At 46.0% G+C, this 21,106-nt stretch overlaps 1 protein-coding gene across 1 annotated transcript in view; it reads left to right on the plus strand.

The window, feature by feature from the left end:
* LOC104469894 (zinc finger protein GLI2-like) overlaps nt 1-21,106 on the plus strand; it is a 66,340-nt gene that overhangs the window by 16,862 nt on the left and 28,372 nt on the right. The window contains 2 exon segments of the mRNA XM_010084631.1: nt 10,046-10,248; nt 11,948-12,139. Of these exon segments, the coding sequence (XP_010082933.1) occupies nt 10,046-10,248; nt 11,948-12,139 (395 nt within the window).

The raw sequence follows: 21,106 nt of genomic DNA on the forward strand, positions 1-21,106 counted from the left end.
AATGTTTTCCAGATTTTAAAAAATACATGTTTCATTCTGATTAGCTTTCTTTCTAATAATTAAAAAAAAGGAAAGGAAAAAAAAAAGTGATAGGTTAAAAAGAAGAAATTAAAATGGATGAGCTAACTTATTGTTAATTCTCTTATTTTGTACGGAAGACTCCAGACATTTCCAAGAGAAAAGCTTGTTTGGAATAAAAAGACTTTTCTCCCTGCAGTCTTATCAGTGAAAAACTTTTACCTAGTTGTGCTCTTCACCGTATAATTGCTTGCTTTTCAGCATACTCGTAGCAAAGGAAAGGATGGTTAGATCAGCCAGCCTGCTGGATCAGATCTTACATTACATCTTGAGCTCTTTGAGTGCCATTAGCATTTCCTTTTAGAAGCGAAGAAATATTGACAGTTTGGTAGGTTATCTCGCATTTTACTGCACGTTAGGGCACTTCAAAGTCTTTATGTAGTGATGGGAACTGTCATGAAGTAGATGTGAAAAGGGCCTTTGGTCCAACTAAACCTGTCAGCAAGAAGATTTAGGGCAGATGGTTATTATTAGAAATCAATTTATTTATTATATATTGTTCAGGAATATTTCCCTTTAGAGGTTACTGTGAGTGCTGTTGCTGTTTAAAATGTGTCAAATGCCAGTAAAATTAATTCCTACAGAAAACCCAGGGAGCCCCAGCCAAAAGCTTTGATATTGTAGGAATGCATGTCTTCTACTTCTTTGTGTTGTGATGCACCAGAGGCAGGTAGACACACAGCATGTCTGGGGTGTGTGTATGTGTGCGTGTGAGATGTGTTTCTCTGCGACTATCACAGTCATCTCTACATACAGAGCTCCTCTGACTGCTGTGTCTAGAAAGGCTTTGCAGAGATCTGTGCTGTACCTGTTCCCATTTGTTTTTATTCCCCTTTGTTAACCATGGTTTTCTGGTTGCTTGCAGTTGGTTACAACAGCTTACTGCTGCTTAGAGCAAGCACAACATCTTTCTAAAGCCTGAACGCTGATGGTTTTCCCCTGTGCTTCAGTAAAGAAGAGTAGGGCATTTCAAGCTTTTTGTAATTAGTTGCATGTAGGTTTTCCTTCCTTGGTGTCTTGCTTAGTTATAGGATTTAAGGACCTTGGATTATGGGAAGAGGACATTCCCAATAGAAAAGGAGTGTATTAGCAGCAACATTAAAGCTGGAAGATGCTGTCCTGGAACGAAGATTAATTTTCCATTCACCCCATGATTTACAGCACATTCCAACTAAGTGATTTGGCTATGGTCTTCTGGCATAACATTGTTTGCCCTTTCCCTGACATTTTGCATATAAAGAAAAGTTATGAGCTTCTTGGGCATTCAAGGTACCAGGAAATGCAGGAGTCTACCTAATTTGTTAACATGAAATTCTAGATGTCAGACATAGACTCTGTTAGTTAACGTTGGTTAGAGTAATGCTGCAGCCAGTTGATTATATTACAGTCATGATGAAGAGGAATGGTCCTTTTTTGCTTTTCTGGGATATGACGGGTATAGAGCCAAGGCAGATTTAAAATGTAATGAATGAATAAGCATTTTCTATGGTTTGCCTGACACTTCCATGAGCTCTACTGCTGTGGTGTTGCTGCCGCTGACTTGCCCTCTCCCCAACAGGCTAGTGCTGGCGTAACATGGAAAAGGACTTTTTCAGAAGTACCATAGGAACAGCCTTTTAAATGTTAAACCCCTCTGTAGCACTTGAACGTTATTTTCTTTTAAGGGAGAAAAGCCCCCACCCAAATGTAGCATGGCAAAAAGACACTAGGCAGGGACCAAAAATTCAGATTTCTTCCCCACACACATACACTTCCCATTTGTTTTCCCAAGCCCAGTGTCTTCACAGCTACAAGTAACATATTCACTTGAGAGTGCTAATATCCTCAATATGTATCCCAAGGGAAATCAATCAGATGCAGAGAAACAGCTGTGTCGCATCTGACACATCTTTCCAACAGCCATTTTCCACATGCCCTCACCAGCACAGAATCCTCTCAGATCTCCCTAAGCTTCCTACTCAGCTCAGCCCTCAGGATCTCTGGTCCACGTCCACACCTTTCCCCTCTCATTCCCCACTGCTTCCCACCTTGCCTGCCCCCTGCCCCGTCCGCAGTGCCACTGCCCAGCCCTCATCCCCTCCCTGCCCTGAGCCCACAGTGTTTCGACTCCCCAGATCTCGAATTTTGTGACTACTGGAATCAAGTTCTCATGCCTGCTGGTTTCAACCTGAAGTTTACATGCCTCCAGGTTTGCATTGCTCCTTCGGTCTGTCGCTGAACTGCCTTCACTGGCTCTTGCACTTTTATCCATGCTTTCTTTCATGCCTTTTCTCTCACTCTCCTTCCCTCTCTCCCCCTCAGCCACCTTCCTTGAAGTTCCCCTTCTTAAAATATCCTTCTTCTCTGAAGGCTTTCATCATTAATCTCTCAAGGAACTATCTTAGAAACTCATCTGCTGCGCTTTGATTTATTCGTTGTGGGGTTTTTTTGGCGGGTATCTCACAAGAACTGAGCTGGTCATCCTTCTGCCTCCATCGCTAAAGGAAAGCTTGTGTGAAAAGGTGGGCTTTCAGAACTTAAATTAAAAGATCATGTAAGTAAGATAATTGGATAAAAAAGGATATTAGGATCTGAAACAGAATGTTTACTTGCTTTGATGTGCTTTGGGAACATATGTCTGCACAGTGGGCTGTGTGGCTGATTAAGTATAAAACGACCCAAGAAAAAATCACCACTATTAAGCTGAAATCAAAGATCTCTCCTCAAGACACTAATTTGATTTGGGTTTGAAGGTCCCGTATCAACTCTAATTTCTGCCTTTGATGTCTTGCTTCTTTGTGTGTTGTATAATGGAGGGCAACCTTACTTATTAAAAATTTGCATTTTTCTTCCATTTTAAAAGCAAATATTGATATTGTTGTTGTTATTGTGTTGCAGTTGTGCCTACAAGTGTCAGGCAAAATTAGACCGGCATTATGGTAAATGCAGCATAAAGGCAATAAGAAACCATATGTAGTTAGGAGAGTTTCTAATTTGAGGGCCTATTCCTGTACTTGGGCTCACAAATTCCTTCCCTCCAAATGATGTTGCCAACAACCTGTGAGCTTAGGAACATTGTTAACTTTCGGTGGACCTTAGACAGAAAAAAACAATTTCAAGCCCTAAACCAAATTGCTTTTTATTTTATTGATAAAAAAAAGAATAATACACTTGTATCACGTGAAATTAAATCTTTTGTTCCATTTATTCTTGGTTTTAGGTATTTTCAATTTAGGATTGAAGTCAGATACATTTGAAAACAGAATGATCTTTTGAAAGGAAAAATGAAAGATATTTAGCTTATTTTTTTTTAATTTGGAAACACAAAAGTCCTTTTTCTTACCTGAAGTAAGTATAGTAGATTGACCTCCTACACTAGAAGTATCATCAAGTCTTGAATATGTTTTTCTAAGAAAAAAAATTGTGCTGAGAAATGACACCCACCTTATATGACAATACTGTTTCCACGGTGCAGGTGGAAAACAGAGGAATCGAAGAACTGGAGGCTGTTCTTATTGCTCCTGCCATCAGTGGCAGAGTTTCCTTTCACTTCAGTGGGACGGGGTCAGACTTTAAGGCGTGATTTTTAAAGGTATTTAGACAACTACCATTGCCAATGGATGCATGGTGGGATTTTTTTGTAGTGTCTACCTATATCCTTCTCAAAGCAGTGCTCAAACCACAAATAAGGGATTTTATATTCAGAGATTTGTGCCTGCTAAGGCCTAAAGAAATTACCGCTGTTATCTGATCTGACATCTGTGACACTGGCCCTTTAATTTCTACAGTGGGAGAAATTACTCTTTCCTACTATTAAAACTCCAAACCTTGCAGTACACTTAGAACCCATCTTTTAGAAAAACATCTCGTTTTGCCCTAAAGTCTTTCAGCAGCACTGAATTTACCACTTCCCTCCATAAACCCATCTAATGGGAGCTTGCCCTCACTGTTAAAATATCTTTTTTATTTTTCATGCTTTCCATGCCTCAAAGCCGTTTTTGAGGGGAAAGAAGAAAACGGGAACTGCTCGAAGTATGCCCGTTATATTTCTGCAGAGAAGCTTTACCAATTTTTGTCCAGCTTCACAGCTTCTTACAAGTGATTGCATTAATTGCTGAATTAGCAAAGGTGGCTCTGATTTTCTATAATGTTCACCTTTGTGCGTGTGGAAAAAGAAAGAAGATATTATTAACCCCAGTTTAGAGCTGAGAAAATACAGGAAAAAGAAATAAAATTAATTGTGCTGAACATCCCGGTGGGGGGAGGGGCTGGGAGTTAGCAGTGATGTCTCCTGGGTCCCCATCCTGATCTCTTCCTAGTGGGACACATAAGCTGTCATCTTCGAGTTGATAGCCCTATATTTGAGCATTGGGTCACTTTACTGGATAATTATCAACTTGTTGCAGTGCCAGGAGAGCTGGGAAGCGGGAGTGATTCCCTGTCGCCTCATTACCAGGCTGCCCCGCGCTCCCTGGCAGTGGCTGGCGGGGGGAGAGGAGGCTGCGAGGCAGCTCTGTGCCGCTGCTCCTGGAGCATCCTCTGCTCTCTGAGCTGAAAAAAATGGGAGGAGGGAAAACCTTTGTGAATGATCAAATGCCATGTGAATTCGATAGTTGTGGCCCAGGTTTGACCTCTGAAAGGTACCTTGTTTTGAAGGACCTCATGGGGTTTAATTCTGAGGGTACCGCACAAGTGTTGTGACCTCTCGCCCTTCCTGTTGTAAGGGACTTTAAATCAGAAATAAACAGAGGTGAAGCTGAGGGGCTGGAGAGAGCTGTTTAGACTGAATCATTTAGCATGAATCCTGGGGCATTTTAGGTTTCCTGCTGGATACAGCTTTAGCATCCCATATGTAGAGTGTCTGTCATGAGCACAGTGCCTTTTTTGGGCATCCATACGGCTCTCCTCCATCTTGTGCAGACTTTGGGTGGTGTTCTGGGTACACAGAACTCAAAAAAAACAGGCCAGGAAGTTTTATTTAAAACAAAACAAAAACAAGGATTTTTACGTGGGATTTAGAGAGGATTGTTAACTTTAAAAGCTTTTTTTCTCGTAGCAAAACTCTACCAGGCTATGGTACCCCTCCCCATGAGCAGCTCTGTTCCCAGCTTCCATCTCTGTGTAGCAGCTATGCAGTACTTTATTGTATGGCAAAACAATTGCATGTAAGTGTCCATATTCCATTAAGCGTATGGAAAAGTATTCAGCCCTTTGTTTTCTGCTGAATGAATATGTTTGGCACATAAGTATTAATTTAGACTAGTCATGGGACATTAGTGCTGGTTAATTGTCTGCATTTTTCTGGGTTTTATATAACCAATGGGGATTATTTCAGAAACGTGCGACATTTTTAACTGTTGGATTCGTTGCTGGGTGCCCATTGCAGACACACCAGACCTGCATGCAGCAGCGGGGATGTGGTGCTGCATCTCCACCATGCAAGATTTTGGGATTGCTGGTGCATGACTGCAGGGGGAGAGCAGGATGAGAAAAAGTCACCCCAAGGCCTTGTTCATAGCCACCAGCACTGGTTTTGCTCAGTCTTTGAGGGGTTTCCTTCCCCTGGAGCCCAGCTCCTCACATATGGTGCTGATCCCCCACCACTGGACCACGAAGATCCTCTCTCAGCGCTGTGTCCAGCTGCGATGCACGGAGTGCAGCACACACACACCTCCTGTGAGCAGCAGCACTGGGGACAAGTGCCTGCCAGGCTCCGAGAAACACACAGGGACATGCTGGTGCACCTCACCGAAAACCACAGGTTGAATTTTTTTGCCTTGCTTTCCAAAGAAAAACTACCAGCTCCTTACCCCAGCCTTTGGGATGAGATTGTGGAGCTTCAGACAAGCTGGTGCTCCTTTCAGCAAAACCCAGGTGGAAGGAAAGTTAAGCAGATATCTTTTCCCCAGTGAAGGACAGTCAGGGAGTGACCAGCCCCTGGGAAACCAGCAAAATCTCATAGTGACCCACCAACAGTGTGTGTCACATCTCGCATGCGGGTAGCTCTCCTTGTGTTGGTTGTGCTCCCCTACTGCTGCATGTACCCACTGCCCCAGGGTCCCGCCCTGCAGGCAGCTGGAGCTGGGTAAATAGCAAAGGGTTTCTGCTCTCCGAGGATGGTTATCCGCTACACCAGTGAAGACCTGCTCTGTAAAGCCTTCAGCAACATGCATGCCACCGGCATCACCGTGACACCCTGCAGCCCTTGGATGGGGTCAGGTAATGTCTCCCCCACCTCAGTGTCTCCCTCTGTTAGAGAGTGGGGAAGGGAGAGCCTCTCCTGGGTGGGGAAGGAAATGAATCCGGGCTCCTGTGCTTCGTCAGAGATGCAAATTGCTCTACAAGTCCTGAGCATTAATTATAGAGCCTGGGCTTCTCACTGGAGCCACAGGGAAAACAAACCCCTGGCTCCCATTAAATTTAATGGCGTTTGGACACCCAATTCCCTTAGCCTATTTGAAAACCAAAATCCCACTTTCTTCAGAAATATAGATGGTTAGGTGAAATCCCTTGTCCCGCGACAGACAGAGAGATTTTTACAGCATCAACTTCAGCAGAGCCAGGAGCTCTCCCCCAGGCACTGGGGTGTTTTCCTAGTGCCATCCGCAGGATCCAGGGAGGGAGCAGGGGATGATGTACAGATAGCAGAGGTCTGGGCAGGGAGCTCTACGGATGCATTGAGAAACTCAGCTCTAGCACTGTAGCACCGTTGCATGGGCTGGTTCACTGCACCAAGCTGGAAATTGTCCCACTGCAGGGTTCAGGGTGTGGGGAGGGGGAGCCCCGCTTGCCCGGGAGGTGATCTGGGTGTAGGGACAGAACCGCCTTCCTCCAGCATCGCTTCATGTCCCCACCATTTAAGCCACTACCTCTAAAAAGCATCAGCTAGCTGTTGTTCCTTTGCCAGTCTTGGAGCAGACCTGCGAGGCAGTGGCTGCCTCTTGCTGCACATCTATACATCTGCAGAGTGCCGATGCATGGCACAATCTGGGGCTTGGGGATTTAAATGAAAAATAATGCCAGGGCACAACTGGAAAAAAAGGGGAAAAATCAAACTTTTGGGGAGTTAGGAGTGGAGGATCCCTCTGGCTGAGTGAGCTGTTCCTGGTAGGCAGCCATTGGAAGCCGCGTTATTTCGGGACATTCTGCGCCATGGGATGGTGCTTTGCTAGAATTGCATGTGTACAAGGGTTAGATGTGATCCCTGCCTGGGAGGGCTCACAGGAGCCAGACCTGTCTGGGAGTACGGCTATCCTAGCCCACAGACAGGGACATGTGGCAAAGAGAGGCTTTAAGCAGAGCCCTAAGGAGAAGCCTGCTCTCCAACCCGGTCTTTGCACACATGGTCAGCCTCACGTTGAAGCACCGCCTGGGTCTCCAGCTGCATGCATTTTGGGTGAATTCTTGATCTTTTTCCCAGTGTTACCTTTTTGGCCAGGGTGGAGTTTTCCTGTTCTGAGGGACTCCAGTATTTCTGCTCAATTTAGCACAGAAAAAATGAACAGCAAACCCTTCATATTGTTATACACATTTTAGATGTTGGCCTCACAGTTTGATCAGCGGAGGCTCCAAAGGCTCGTAAACCTGGTAATACATAGTTTCAAGCCTGCATCAAAGAAGTTCACAACCCTTTTGGGAGAAGCTGTGAGTACTGATGAAAGAGGGAACTTATTGTATATGTAAGAAAACTTCTTTCATGGCTTATGTATTAAGGCAGGCTCTGTGGCCCAGGGAAGATTGGGGCTGCTTTTAATTTACATCCCCCCTCACTTATATTAAGTCTTCGTCAGAAGAAAAATTAGTCAGATGTTTTCTTAATGACATCATTTTTTTTTAATCCAGTTTCATTTTTTCCAGATGAGGCGGTGGAGATTATTAGAAATGAATTGAAACTAAATCTGGAACAGAGACTTTGATTCACTTCTTCCTCCTCCCCGGTAGAAATAAATTGGTCGGCTCTGTGCTCGGCTGCCTTTATTAGCAGCCTCGACAGAAACCAGCCCCGGCGGCCTCAGCTGCAGCTTTCCCGAGCTCGCTGCCGCCACAGCTGACGTCATGGCGAGAAGCACCGGAGAGCGACTCGGGAGGGACTTCGGTCGCCCCATAATTTTGGTAACAAAATGCCATAGCCATGCAGGTGGGGAGGTTATGAGGTCTGAAATAGCCATGCCGTCATAGGTTTGTTTTTCAGTGCCGTAAAAGAAAACAGGCTCCATGCTGGTGGGTGTTCCTCCAGCAAAACGCCGGTCTTGGTCAGATGAGCGCGTGTGTGTGTCGGTGGCAGCGCATCTCTGCAAATCCTTTATATCTGATAGGTTTTCACTGCCTTGTATTTCACACCAGTGAGCCACAGAGTGTATTGCTACAGGAAAGTACTTTGAACTATAAATATTTTAAAAGGTATTTAATTTACTACCCATCAGCAGAAAGTGTTCGAAAAGCCACAAGGTTTACTAATTTATCAGAAAGACAGAGAAACACACGGAAGATCAAACAAAGACAAACATGCTCGTAAACTGCTGAATAAGTCTGCAAAGCTTATATTTCATTTCTGTGTGGTTTTGTTGATATGCAAGTATTACAAATAAATTAAAATGCACCTGAACTGTTGATAAGGCAGGGTGGGACCGCGATCCTGAGGTGCAGGTGGCATGTCTCAACTGCTCAGACCCTCGTGTTTGTGGTTGTCTGTGCATGGAGGGATGGATCTTACATGCACTCGCTAATAGCATATTTAAATATTTTTATGGAAGGACCTTTGTAATACTGTCCCGTAGCTCACCTCACATCCCAGATCCCTGACCTCTGATACCCCAGATCCCCATGGTCTCCAGTGCCCGGGGTGCAGCCCCAAGGGGTGCACATCCATCTCCCTCAGCTTTGCAAAGCACCCAGCCGGGGACAAACACTATCCCTGCCGTGACCTGCCTCTCCACCCCAGCTCTACTTCCAGCAGTCTGTGAGCACAGAGAGAGCTAATGCAAAGCAGATTTTGCTCTTTCCTTCTGCCTAATGATGGCTCTGCCTCTTTTGGTGTCTAGCTCAGATTTTCTGCTTATCAGGTCAGGGTGTGTAACTTATCCTCCCCTGCTTACACTCTCTGTGGTTTGTCTAAGAGGCTGGAGGGTGCAGTAGGAGACACGTCTGGGAGATGTCCGCACACTTTCTCTTCTGTCTTTGCTCACCCTGAGAAAACTGCTCGAGTGCCAAAACATGCCTTTGACTTTTTTTTGTTTTGTTTTTGTTACCTGCTGAATCCTTCAGCATTTACTGACTTCTTTCTCAGGTAACACTTGGCCCGAGGAAGATCTGAGGTATTTAACAGAGGTAGTCTCCAGAAACCATGCAATAAAACCTCTCCTGAACTTTTGCCCTCTGAACCATACCTCCAGCCTGTCAAGGAGGTTTGTGCAAGCCGTGATGGACACAGGCAGGGAGGGCTGCTCTGCCAGCACTGGCCAAGCTGTGCGTGCTGGACCAAGCAGAGCAGGTCACCTCCAGATCATATAAGTACTCCTTGTGCCTTTTGCATCCTTTCATAGGCAGCCTTGTCTGGGGCTTTGTCTGCATGGGGCAGCACTAAACATCTGGATACCCAGGGGCAGCGAGGAGCTTGCAAACCCTGGGTTCACCTCGAACGTCTTCCTGTAGCCAGCCTCCCCACGCAAGGAGACGGGGTGAGATCCAACCTACATGTGCAGGTGGTGCCTGAAGCATCTTGTGCCCCTTTTCAAGGCAGCCACGCCGGAGTGAGCCACCTTGCACAAATACACATTTAGTGCAATGAGGGTGGGGGTCCATGGGAAGCTTGCTCTAGCTTCAGACCCCACGTATGCCAAGAGGGGTATTTTTTCCCACCATGTCCTCAATCTCCTCCCTCATGGGCAAAGGCGGTGGAGTGGGAGGGAGAAGAGCAGCAGGCACCAGGCAGCCGTGCCTGCTCTGGGGAGGAGATGTGAGTGACAGTGTGTCTCTGTTTCCTTCCCAGGCCTCCTCCTCTGAGCGGCAGCCCCGTCATCTCCGACATCTCCCTCATCCGCCTGTCTCCTCACCCCACTGGGCCCGGTGAGTCGCCCTTCAGCCCGCCGCACCCCTACGTGGCACCCCACATGGAGCACTACCTCCGCTCCGTCCACGGCAGCCCCACGCTCTCCGTCATCTCTGCTGCCAGGGGCCTCAGCCCCACCGACGGTAAGACGCTGTCCTGCTGGTAATGCAGCGATTTTGTAGCTCACCAGCACTGAAGCTCCCTAAAACCCAAGGATTTACAGCTGCAAAGGCTCTGCAGCTGCTCCCTGAAGTGGGAGAGCTGTCTCTTTCTTTTTGTGGTGTTTTTTTTTTTCTCCTCCTTTAACTACACATTTGTTTTGCATCATTGCACTGAGAAAGCAGAGCGTGAGAATAGCTATTACCACTGGATCATATTATAAATATTTTGCTTAAAGTACGTTCCTTTCTGCAGCGCTCTCGGCTCTCTTACAAGCTTTGCCACTCCTATGTCTCTACCAGGAGTCCTGCTTCCCCCAGAGAGGGTCACAGTCCCTCCGGCTGCCTGGCCTGGCTGGGACTGACGTTGCAGAGACGAGGCAATGCCGACTGGGTCATCCCCTGTTGGCTTTATGTCTCGGGGCAGGATGGCTCCCAGATGAAGGAGAGGAGCCATGCTTTCCTCCTCCCTACTCCTGAGCAGCCCTGCAGCAGCTTTCGGGGAAGGCGAGGGCGTGTGGGGAGCTGGCACTGGGTACCCATGGAGGTGGTGATGCTCTCCGAGCCCCAGCAGACCCCATGTCAAGGAGCTGGGGACAAAAACAGCCAAGCAGGGAAAGGGGAAAGTGCACAACTCTGCTTTCACTTGGGGAGGTGCAAGTTGTAACTTACTTCACTAGAATTGCTTCATTACATGATTGCAGGCAGCTGGCTCAGTGCCCAGGGAGCAGCCAGGGTTTGGGGACCTGGCCTCTGCACCCCTGGCAGACCCCAGCATCTCTCAGCTCCAAGTTGCTGTGGGACCAAGCAGCCCTTCTCCACCACAAAGAGAAGCAACAAGGCCCCAGCTTAGTGTCTGGCAGCATAAAGCTATCTTCTCTGGCTAAAAAAAACATCTCTAGGGTGACGGAGAGATGCATGCGCCTTCTTCCCTCCCCCAAAACGTCATCTGAACTCCCAGCCGCCCACCACAGAGAGGTTTGATGGCCGTCGTGCGTGTGCTCTGTCCCATCCTCCCCTTCCAAAGCCAGTTTTGTTATCTGCTATGAAAAAAAATAAAAAAGGCACTGTGTTTTGGGTTGCTTTTCTTTTCCTTCTCCTCTTCGTCTATTTTTTTTTTTTTTTTTTTTTTAAGGCAGTGGTAAATAAGTTAATGGGGCAAGCGGGTGGGGAGGCAGGTTTGAAAAATTACAGCTGGGAGAAAGTGAGCGTAATTGGCTTTGGCAGCCAAAATGGTTTTATGCTGCCAGACACTAAACCTAGCTCTATGCATTAGACCTTGGCTTTAATTTCCTCGCGCTGCTATCGGGAACTGGGTTGCATTTGTCTTTCCTTTCTAATAGGCAGGGATGTTAATGCTGACAGGGTTACTGCTGCTGGCGGGCTGGGCCCTCTCCCCCCTCCCTGGGGTGCCGGCTGTGTCCGAACAGGAGGATTATTAGAAGGGGGAATGAGAGATTGTTTATAAATTTGCGGAAATGGAGGAATGCAGAGGCCCCAGCTTAGTTTCTTTTGTCCGCAGAAGCACGCCCAAGCACACGTCACGAGAGCCCTACGCAGAGCCGTGCGGCCAGGGCTGGCGGGGGCGTGGGGGGAGACAGGGCTGCCAACGTCAGCGGCGAGGTCTAACGTTGCAGTGTGAACCTTCTCCCCATGTTTTTCTCCTCGTCTGCTGCTCCAATAGTGGCTCACGAGCACCTGAAGGAGCGAGGTCTCTTCGGGTTGCCCCCACCGCCACCGGGAGCCAACCCCGCTGACTACTACCACCAAATGACGATGATGGCCGGCCACCCGAACCCCTACGGGGACCTCCTGATGCAGAGCGGGGGAGCAGCCAGCACAGCCCACCTCCATGATTACCTCAGCCCCGTCGATGGTGAGTAGCGGCCCGGGTCTTCCCCGGCGTGGATGAAACTTTGGGGCAGATGGATGGGGCTGTCCTCCAGGTGGAGGTTGCTGTACATGGTCACTCTGTCCTACTGCAACCCATGGGTGCTGCACTATAATTTTTGGCTTAAAAGGTTGCCTTGTTCTATATATATGTATGAAATATGTATAATTTAAAATACATACATTGTGCCTTCTGGGAAGATGGGGTGGCTGCTGCTTGGGTAGGAGATGGGCTGGTCCAGGACATTGCTGCCATCCTGCTGCTTTGGCCAGGGGTGACCACAGCATGCCTGGGGATGAGCTCCATCCCCAGCTCCCCATCCCACCCTGTGTTTAGCCTGGCTGGTGTCTGGGGCAAAGGCTGGCCATTCCCACGCACAGCTGTGCTCAGCGCAATGGACGTCTCATCTTGGTTCAGATCTCTCAGGTCCCAAAGGAGAAGAAATATGTTAACGGGGAGCCACAGTGGAGAGGACATATTAGTACTTCACGGTAGAAAAAAAATTGCAGGAATGTGATATTTATGTTAGTATCAGGCATTATAAGCCCAGAAAGTTCTGGCCCCTGGCTAAATGAAGAAGAAATAAATTTGTGTTAGGTGCTACAGTGCTGAGTCACCCTGTGGCCTGACCGCTGCCCCTCACCCCGCTGGTGAGATGGGTAAAATCTACGTGGAATCATATCCGAGGCCCAAGTGATTTTTAGAGCCGTTAGAAATTTTTTACCTTTCACTTCATGGCATATCTTGTAAGAACTGGGGTTGTGCGGATATTATAGAGGGCAGTTTGGGGATTATTTCTGCTGCAAGAAAGAGAAGTCTTGGCTCGACTTTTAGATCCTGGCTTTTGTTTCCTGGGCTGCCTTCGGATTTGCCTGTGGACCATTATAATTTTTGGAGTGGAGATCTGCATCGTTTCACTACTGCTTCAAAGTTTCTGTTGTTGAGCTTTTAAGATGAAAGACTTTGTGGTCTTGCTGCTTCATAAAGTGACTGCTTTAGAATGATAAAAGCTGCTCTGGCTGCTCAGTGATAGGGGGTTATAGATATTTCTAATAAAAAAACAATTTCTCGTCTGCAGTTGCTGTGTAAGTTTTACATGAATAGTCATTTTCTGCTGCCGATTCATAGATTGATCGGGAACCTGGATCCCAGTCTGAAAGGGATAGCACATGCTCCTTGGTGCCATCCTGCCTCTAGCATCCAAAATATATTCTGGGCTTCTCTGCTACAAAGCATCTGGTCAGTAAATCTGCTCCCTGTCTTCCTTCCAAAGGGTTAGTGTCTGTGGTTGTAGCAGACGGGTGCAAACCGGCCCTGCCAAGCTCTCCTCGGGCTCACAAACAAGGCTCCTTCCTTCTTGCCTCCTTATTAGTCCATCTCTGACCAGCGGTGCCTCACTGAAGCACCAGATAAACAGCCAGCGAGGGAAGCAAACACAACTGTTTTCATGCTAGCACAGGCTGACTCTCGGCACACCAAGATTCTCATCCTCTGGGTCGCTGAAGATCAGTCTTTATCTGAAGATGTCCGAGATACTCCCCTTGGCAGAAGCTTCCCTTACAGCTTGCCTTCTCCTGAAAATGGCTCTAGAGCCATATCACATATCAAAGGTCCCAGCTTCATGCAGCCAAGTTCATAAGCATTATTGACTGCAAAGCCAGGGCTTATAAAGCATTTATTTTGCTCTTTCCAGAAAGCTTTGTCGATGAGTAACTGGAAAGCCTTTTCTGGGCCTTCACGTGCTCTGAGTGAGATGAAAACTTTCAAATGTCATGAGGATGTGACATGAGACACCAGAAGGCTACTTTTAAAAAGTGTGAAAAGGAGCAGCAGCCCAGTGACAGTCTCTGGTCAACATGTTTGCGTTTATCCGTTACTGGAAAGAAAAGAGAATTGTGTATTATTGAGACAGAGACTAAAATGGATGGCTCTGAAATGCTGGCTGAGGAACCAGAGTCTTCCTCTCTTTTTAGAAAGTTATTTCAAAAATTTAAATCAGCGGCGACTAAGTAAATAGTTGAACAGATAATTTCATAAAGCATCCTCTTATGGTGCTTTTCTGAGACAGGAATATCAGCAGCATGCATAAAACCCCAATGAGTCGCCACCTCACAGCATCTTTCATTCAGAGCGCCCTTTTCTTCCCAGAGAGCCCCAGAATATAAGAACTTTACAAGAATTAGTTAGCTGAAAATGCAGGTAGCTCCTGTTAAACCACACAAAGCACCTGCAAAAGAAAAAAAAGCAGACAGCATATATTAAAACCTGCCTACTCAGTGTCACGTCACCTCCAAATATCTACACGTCTCTGTGAGCCCTGTGGTGTTCTTCCACGGATGCATACCTGGGCTCTTCTGGTTGCTGTAATTGCATTTCTTGGAGAACTTCTCAATACCTTTGCGTTTGTTGGTGTTTTTTAATCCTATTAGGTGTGTAGGGTCAAGAGAAGTGATAAGACATAAGTGTCAGATGGAGCTTGTTAGTACTGACCGTGTGTCAGGTCTGCTGAGTGTTTGAATGGTGACTGAGCTGGGGTGCCCCAGAGCTGTGTCTCTTTAGCAGGGTTACCACTCTGCAGCTAGAAGTAGTTAAACTACTAAAGTAGACCAAATTTAAGTTTTACGCACCAGACTGCTGGGGTCTTCAGGCCAGTTCCTGTGGAGACTAAGTAACCCTTCAGCTGGCTGTCCTGTGTCATTCTGTCATTCAAACAGGGACTCTAAATCCAAGAGTGGAGTTTGAATCCAGGCTTAAATCCATTTTCTGGAAAGCCTACACTTTCAAATCAAAACTTAACTGCTCTCCAATATCACAATATCACTGGTGGGGCACTTTTGAGGATAATTTATGGGATCTATTCACCAGAACAAAACAATCTTTTGCATTTCTATTCTAGAAGTGGGTGTCACATGGTAGATTATTCCAGGGGACAGAGTGGTTGCACAAGAGCATCCCTGGGGCAGTAAAGACTGGTGGGGAGCACAGATGAGCCTGAAGATGACTATAGCTTTCTGAGCATGTTTAGTACATCCAACTTTTTTCTCTCCTAAGCACAAGGGCTCCTGTGGTTACCCTCAGCTCTTCAGGAGTTGCCATATGGTTCCAAGAGGAACGTGTCCAGACTGACTCGATGCTTGTACTGTTATAGCTCTGTATATCAGAAGAGCTGTACAAAGCAAAGCTACTTCATCACTGGAGACCTCGAAGAGAAAGGAGATCAAATGATCAGTGAGCAGAGCAGTGGCAGTTCTAGGAACAAGATCCAGATCTTCAGAATAAGACTCTCATAGCCAGGGTGGGAAACAGAAATCATCTTTAAATCCATCACTTCTGTTTGCACAGTGTCAAAAGTGTGACTGGGTTGTCCATGCTGAGTCAGGCAATGGGGTAAAAACATCCTGAGTTCAACTTACATCCAAGCAGCACTGCACAGAGTGGGTCAATGTTTGAGCAGTTTTACAGTTACCGACATCAGGGATGACCCTGTAGTGCTGTCGTGACATTTCATCCAGTTCTGGAGCCAGAGGGGGGATCCCTGCCCTGTTTACCTTGCTGCCTGGTGCATGGCAGTCACAAATATCTTGACTCACAACCAGCAGTTTGACTGGGAAAAGGCTTTGTTCAGCCCAGCATAGCCAACAAGCCAGCAGCTGGCACAGTTGCCTGCGACGTGGGCAAATCATCAAGCAGAACTTTATTTCCCCAAGTCAAACAGTGATTCAGCTTCACTGGCCTCTTTTAGTCAGTGTTGTTGGAGCCTTTCTACTCCAAGAGAATGATTTAATAGCCATGGGGGTAAGGAGCAGAGCTGGCAGTGCAGCCCAGTGGTTACTGCAGTCAGCAGGCATGTGTGTGTGCGAGGTGAGCTCAGGACTCTCCTTCAGCAGGTTTATGCAAAGCAACTGCTCTGTCAGGATGGACGGATAGAGCCCAGCCTCACAGTGACCTAGGAAAGAGGTGGTTTGCCTGGGGCTTGAAGGACCAGACGCTCGGAGTCTGCAGGCTGGGTATGCTGGATTGAAGATGACTTCCCAAATGAGCCAGCTGTTGGTTGCTCTGGGCAGACAGCACGCCCTGTAGTCGCTTCCTTAAAAACTCTGAAAGATCTTTCTTTTTTTTTCTTTTTTTTTTTTTTGGTTGTTTTCTTTGTCCCAGAACAGAATGGAAACTTGCTGAAATCTCAGAAAAGGTTCAGAGAATGGGAAACAATTTCCCACCCATTTCTAGCCAGCAATGCTGTTTTCCTCCCCAGAAAAATATGTGCAGAAGAGAGAAAAAGTCCCAGAGCATCCCATAAGCGCTCTGTCTGGAATCCTGCTGCACTCTGGTTTCTAAAGAATTCAATTTACATATGCAAGTTGGGTCGTCTAAACAGTTACCTTGTGGATTGGGAGTAGAAGAATGCTGCCTTGTCTTTCAGTGAGGATTTGAGGGAAGCATTAATATTCCTTGAACTGTAAAGTTGATCGGCCCCTGGGAGGGAAGAAAGAAGGGTCCCAGGACAGCGTCTGGTGCCAGAACAAATGTCCAGCATCTGCTGCAGTCTAAGTAAGACTTGTGTTGCCGCTGCAGAAGGGGAGAGGGCAATAAGGAACTGGTTATGTGAAGAGTGTTTGTAGTTTATTGCTGCTGCTTATTGATGAAGGGATCATCCCGTGTTTTTATGCTGCCATGCTGGCGATGGGAAGAGGAGGATATTTCTGTATGCTTTGGGTGGAGTTTTCTTGATGAGCAGCCAGGAAGAGGGACCATTTTGATAACGCTGTGTTTATCCCAGGGCTGGGGGATGCAGGAGAAGTGGTGGTTCTGGCTGTGTCTCAGTGAAGAGGGGGTGAGCCATCTGCAGCCCACGTGCCTTAGGTGCTCAGCCATTTGGAAGCAGATTCTTCCAATGTCCCTCTGCTGTCGTGATCATGGCAACATGATTGTCTGTAAAGAGATGCCGGAGATTTCCTTTCCATGAAGGAGCTCCCACAGAGTGCCTGGCATTCCCTTTCAGGAGGGCTTTGCTGACACTATTTTGAATGCAATATGGAGGTCTGAAATCTCCCTCCAGGAAAACCATCTCTTTTAATATCCCTCTGATGGACCACAGCCACAGCGAGTGGTTGGAGCAGGAACCTCTGCTCCCGCCTCCTGCATGAGCCCCGCGGGGTCTGATCCTGATCTGGCATGACAGCGCTGGGAATGGCCGCGGGAGTCAGGCCACAGGCCGACATACATGTTAAAATGAGAGGATGACCATTTGTTTCATCACTGGCCTGTTGTGGATAAATCTAAATTGAGGAAGAAAATCCCAGTTTCTGAGCAACCCGTGGATGTGCTAGTTCGCTGACCCTGTAGGAAACCACTAACAAAACTTTCACCTTTTTAGTAAGAAATTTGTACTTTCATCCCAGATCTAGGCTGTCTGGAGGACCGGGCTGGGACATTTGGCAGACATGGCCAGTGTCACTTAAAAATTCAGCATTGAATTCTTGCTAGTTTAGAAATGGCATATTTAAACCCCTCCAGGAGAGAAATGGCTTTCAGTTGTGAGCTGTGATATTTACATTTACCCTGCAAAGACAGTGCTACTGTGAAGTCAAGCTTTTTCTGCTGAAAAGTTTTTCCATGCAGTTTTAAAATGTTTTTTTAAATGCATGGGTTATTTTTATTCTTTAGCATGTAGAGCTGACCCTGTGACAGTCAGTGTATCTGGGTCTGTGTATGAAATGGTATGGAAGGGCCAGCGTACTCCCGTTAAAACACTAAAAAATGCATCTAGAATTGACTTTCTGTAAGAAGAGGCAGCAGGTGGCAAAGGCCTATGGTAAATTTTTTATTGACCTCCATGGCCTGCCATCCACTATTGCAAGTGCCCAGAGCTTTGGGCTCAACCTTTACTGCACCCTTCTGTTCACCGCTTCACATCTCTGTTTTAATCTCCTCCCAACTATGAGAGTGTGGGGAGATGGGGACAGTCTTTTAACTTGAAATTTCCTGTGTCTTACTTCAGGCCAAAGGGTGTTTTTGTTGTTGCTTGAAATTTGAAAGAGTTTTGAATTTTAAGCAGGTATCTTTAACTGGTGCAAAAACAACAACAAAAAAAATCAAATTTCTTCCATTCAGAGCTGATTCCTTTAATATACAGCAGATAAATAAAAACCAAACTGTTAGTACAGCCAAAAAATGAGCACATAAACACAGCATGTTTTCCAAGTGGGAAATAATTAGTTTGGAAGTAAAGATGAGATAGCTCAAACAGAGGTGTCTCTATGTCAGCTTTTAAATTCATATTTATTCCGTGTTTCAAAGTCCATGGCAGTCAGTGGAAAGCATTTGCTGGCTTTAATATGTGTTTATTCAAGATGAGAGGTAGAAGTAGCACAGCAAATTGATACAGGAAGAGCCACCACCAAAGAACACCCATCCTGGGCGTGCTATAAATGTACTTGGCTGGAAATATTATTGCACATCAGAGGAGGCAAGTATAGGGAGCACTTCATGAAGTTGTCTTGTTTCTTGTTTTGCTTGTGGGCTTTAGCCCATTACTTCTTTCTCGATTTGGGTGAGAAAGAGTTTTCCCATGTCTCAGCAGTATTCAAGGGAAAGAAACTGAAGGTAAAAAGGGTCTCCATCTGAGGTAGAGATACACAGAGAAATTAATTTTAAAAATTGAAACTCTGGCAGGTGAGTGGAATTAATTTTAAAATAATTTATTTTTTTTATTGCACTTTGTCACCTTTTCAAATTCATTTCAACCTATGATGGCTTTATGTTTCTAAACAAAACATCTTCTAGATAAACAACATAAAAATACCATATTTTTTTCTTTCAAGAGTGTTGAAGGGGGTACTCTGACAGTTTGGAAACTCTTCCCCTAACGTATTTTCCAGACATCAAAAAGGTCTTAAAACTAACCCTGTTCCTTTTAATAAGTCAGTATTTAAAGAGGAGATGAGGAGGGAAGAGCTAATGATAAATCCTCCCAAGGGGCTCTGTCTGTGTCTGGAAAACAGATCCCACCTTTATTTACTTCTCTGGGCACAGTCACTGCTGAAGAAGTTGTGTGCGGTTTTTCCTTTGAACCATTTCTGGACCTCAGGCAACAGAGGTTTTTGCTTACATATTCAAGTGGCTGTCAGTCAGCTGCATTGATCACCCTGCCTGTGTGTACTGCTATAGTAATTCTTATCTCTACTGCTCCCTGGTATCATTTAACATTTGTGCTCAGTGTCCTCAGATCAGAGAATTAGGTCAGGCCAACTTTATTATTAAGAATGATCCCAGTGCTGCTAATCTGCTTTTGAATCATAATTTTGAAAAGATTCCCTCTTCCCAAGCACTAGTGAGCACTTCTTTGTGTGGTTAAACTTCTCCCCTTCCTGGGCACCTTGGGCAGGCTGTCACTGAGAAGAGAGGAACAGTTCATCCATAGCAGCTTGGGCAGGCTGTCAATTGAGAAGAGAGGAACAGTTCATCCATAGCACAATTTTAGGTCACAGCTTTCCCTGGAAGCCCACAAGACCTAAGAGGCTTTTGTGTAAAGCATCAGCCCAACCTGTTGGATTTGCTATCAGACATTTCACATAGCCCACAGTACTCGCAAGATCTAAATGAGAGCGGACAGTAACGCAATGCATATTACTGGTTTTGGGCTGGAGAAGTCCCAGGCCAGCTTGCAAATCTGACAGCTTCCAGCAGAATTTTACACAGGGAAAACATGCTGTACCTGTGTACAGTGGGGAGGGGGGCCCACATCGGATGCGCTCCAAAAACCCAGATTTCTGTTGGACATCAGCCTCTGCAAATTAATGGCGACCAATGGCTGAACCAGCCCTGTGGACATAAATCATGGGAAGGAACAGCGAGAAATGAGTACAAGGCTTTTCTTCCTATTTAGTAATTTATCAAGGGAAGTGGCACATTAATAAACAGATCTCCCTTGAGGTGTGAGAGTAACAGAGATAAATATGACTGTCAAATCTGGCCTGCTTCCTTCTGTTAGAGAAGGAGGAGACTGTGGGAATGCAAATGCAGAAAACAATATCTGTACCTGGAAAGACGCATACTATTAGTAGGACAGAAATACTGACAACTCAGCTGAGAGGGAGTCTCATCGCACTAGGTGCAATACATACAGAATAAAATACAAAATCTATCTAAAAGAGCTCATCTAAATAGATGACACTGGGAAATAGGGACACAGAAAAAAGCAACAACTTGCGCAAGGAAATATGTCTGAGAAGGACTGGGAACAGCACCCAGGCCCATGTATTGAAACAAGATGCTTTATAGTCAGAATAAAAAGGAAAAGAAAAAAAAATAATAAGGAAAAAAAAGTGTAATTAGTTCAAATCAGTACATTAATATGTTGTGGACAGAGCACAATTTTGACAATTATGATGTAGACCCATGCAAGCCTCATATAAGTCAGTCCAGGGCTCTGGCAGGACCCAAATTTCATGATCCAGATGTGAAGTTTGAGAATGCCTTTAGGCAGGACTAGCCTTTGCTGAGGGGTGTTTGCTCATTTCAGTTTTCCATCCATAGTGCCTCCACAAACGGGCTGCTCCTTTTCCAGCTGCTGAGGGAAGCGTCATTCACCATGGCAGAACAGGGCTGGAAACGGCCAGCCCAAGCATTAGGAAAGTTTGAGTCTAGTCCCTCCAAGTCATGGGACAGTTGTAATGCTCAGGAGGTGATTTGTACAGACCTGTGGGTTCTTTCTGTTTGATACCCGATCCTGAAGTTGTGTTTTCAAGCTTTTCCCTACCCTGTGGGGCTGCAAAACGTGGTTATACAAAATACTGTGCAAAGAACATGTTCAGTAGATGTGCAACAACCTGATTTTTAGGAGAAATTACCAATATTGTCAGTATTGTGCCTAGCAACTCTTGAAGCTTCTTGAGCATAGGACAAAAGTCACAAGAGTGCTTGGTTCAAATACCAGCTTAGCCTTGGACTTCC

Source organism: Pterocles gutturalis, unplaced genomic scaffold, assembly GCF_000699245.1.
Source record: "Pterocles gutturalis isolate BGI_N339 unplaced genomic scaffold, ASM69924v1 scaffold39271, whole genome shotgun sequence".
NCBI classification, from domain to species: Eukaryota; Metazoa; Chordata; class Aves; order Pterocliformes; family Pteroclidae; genus Pterocles; species Pterocles gutturalis.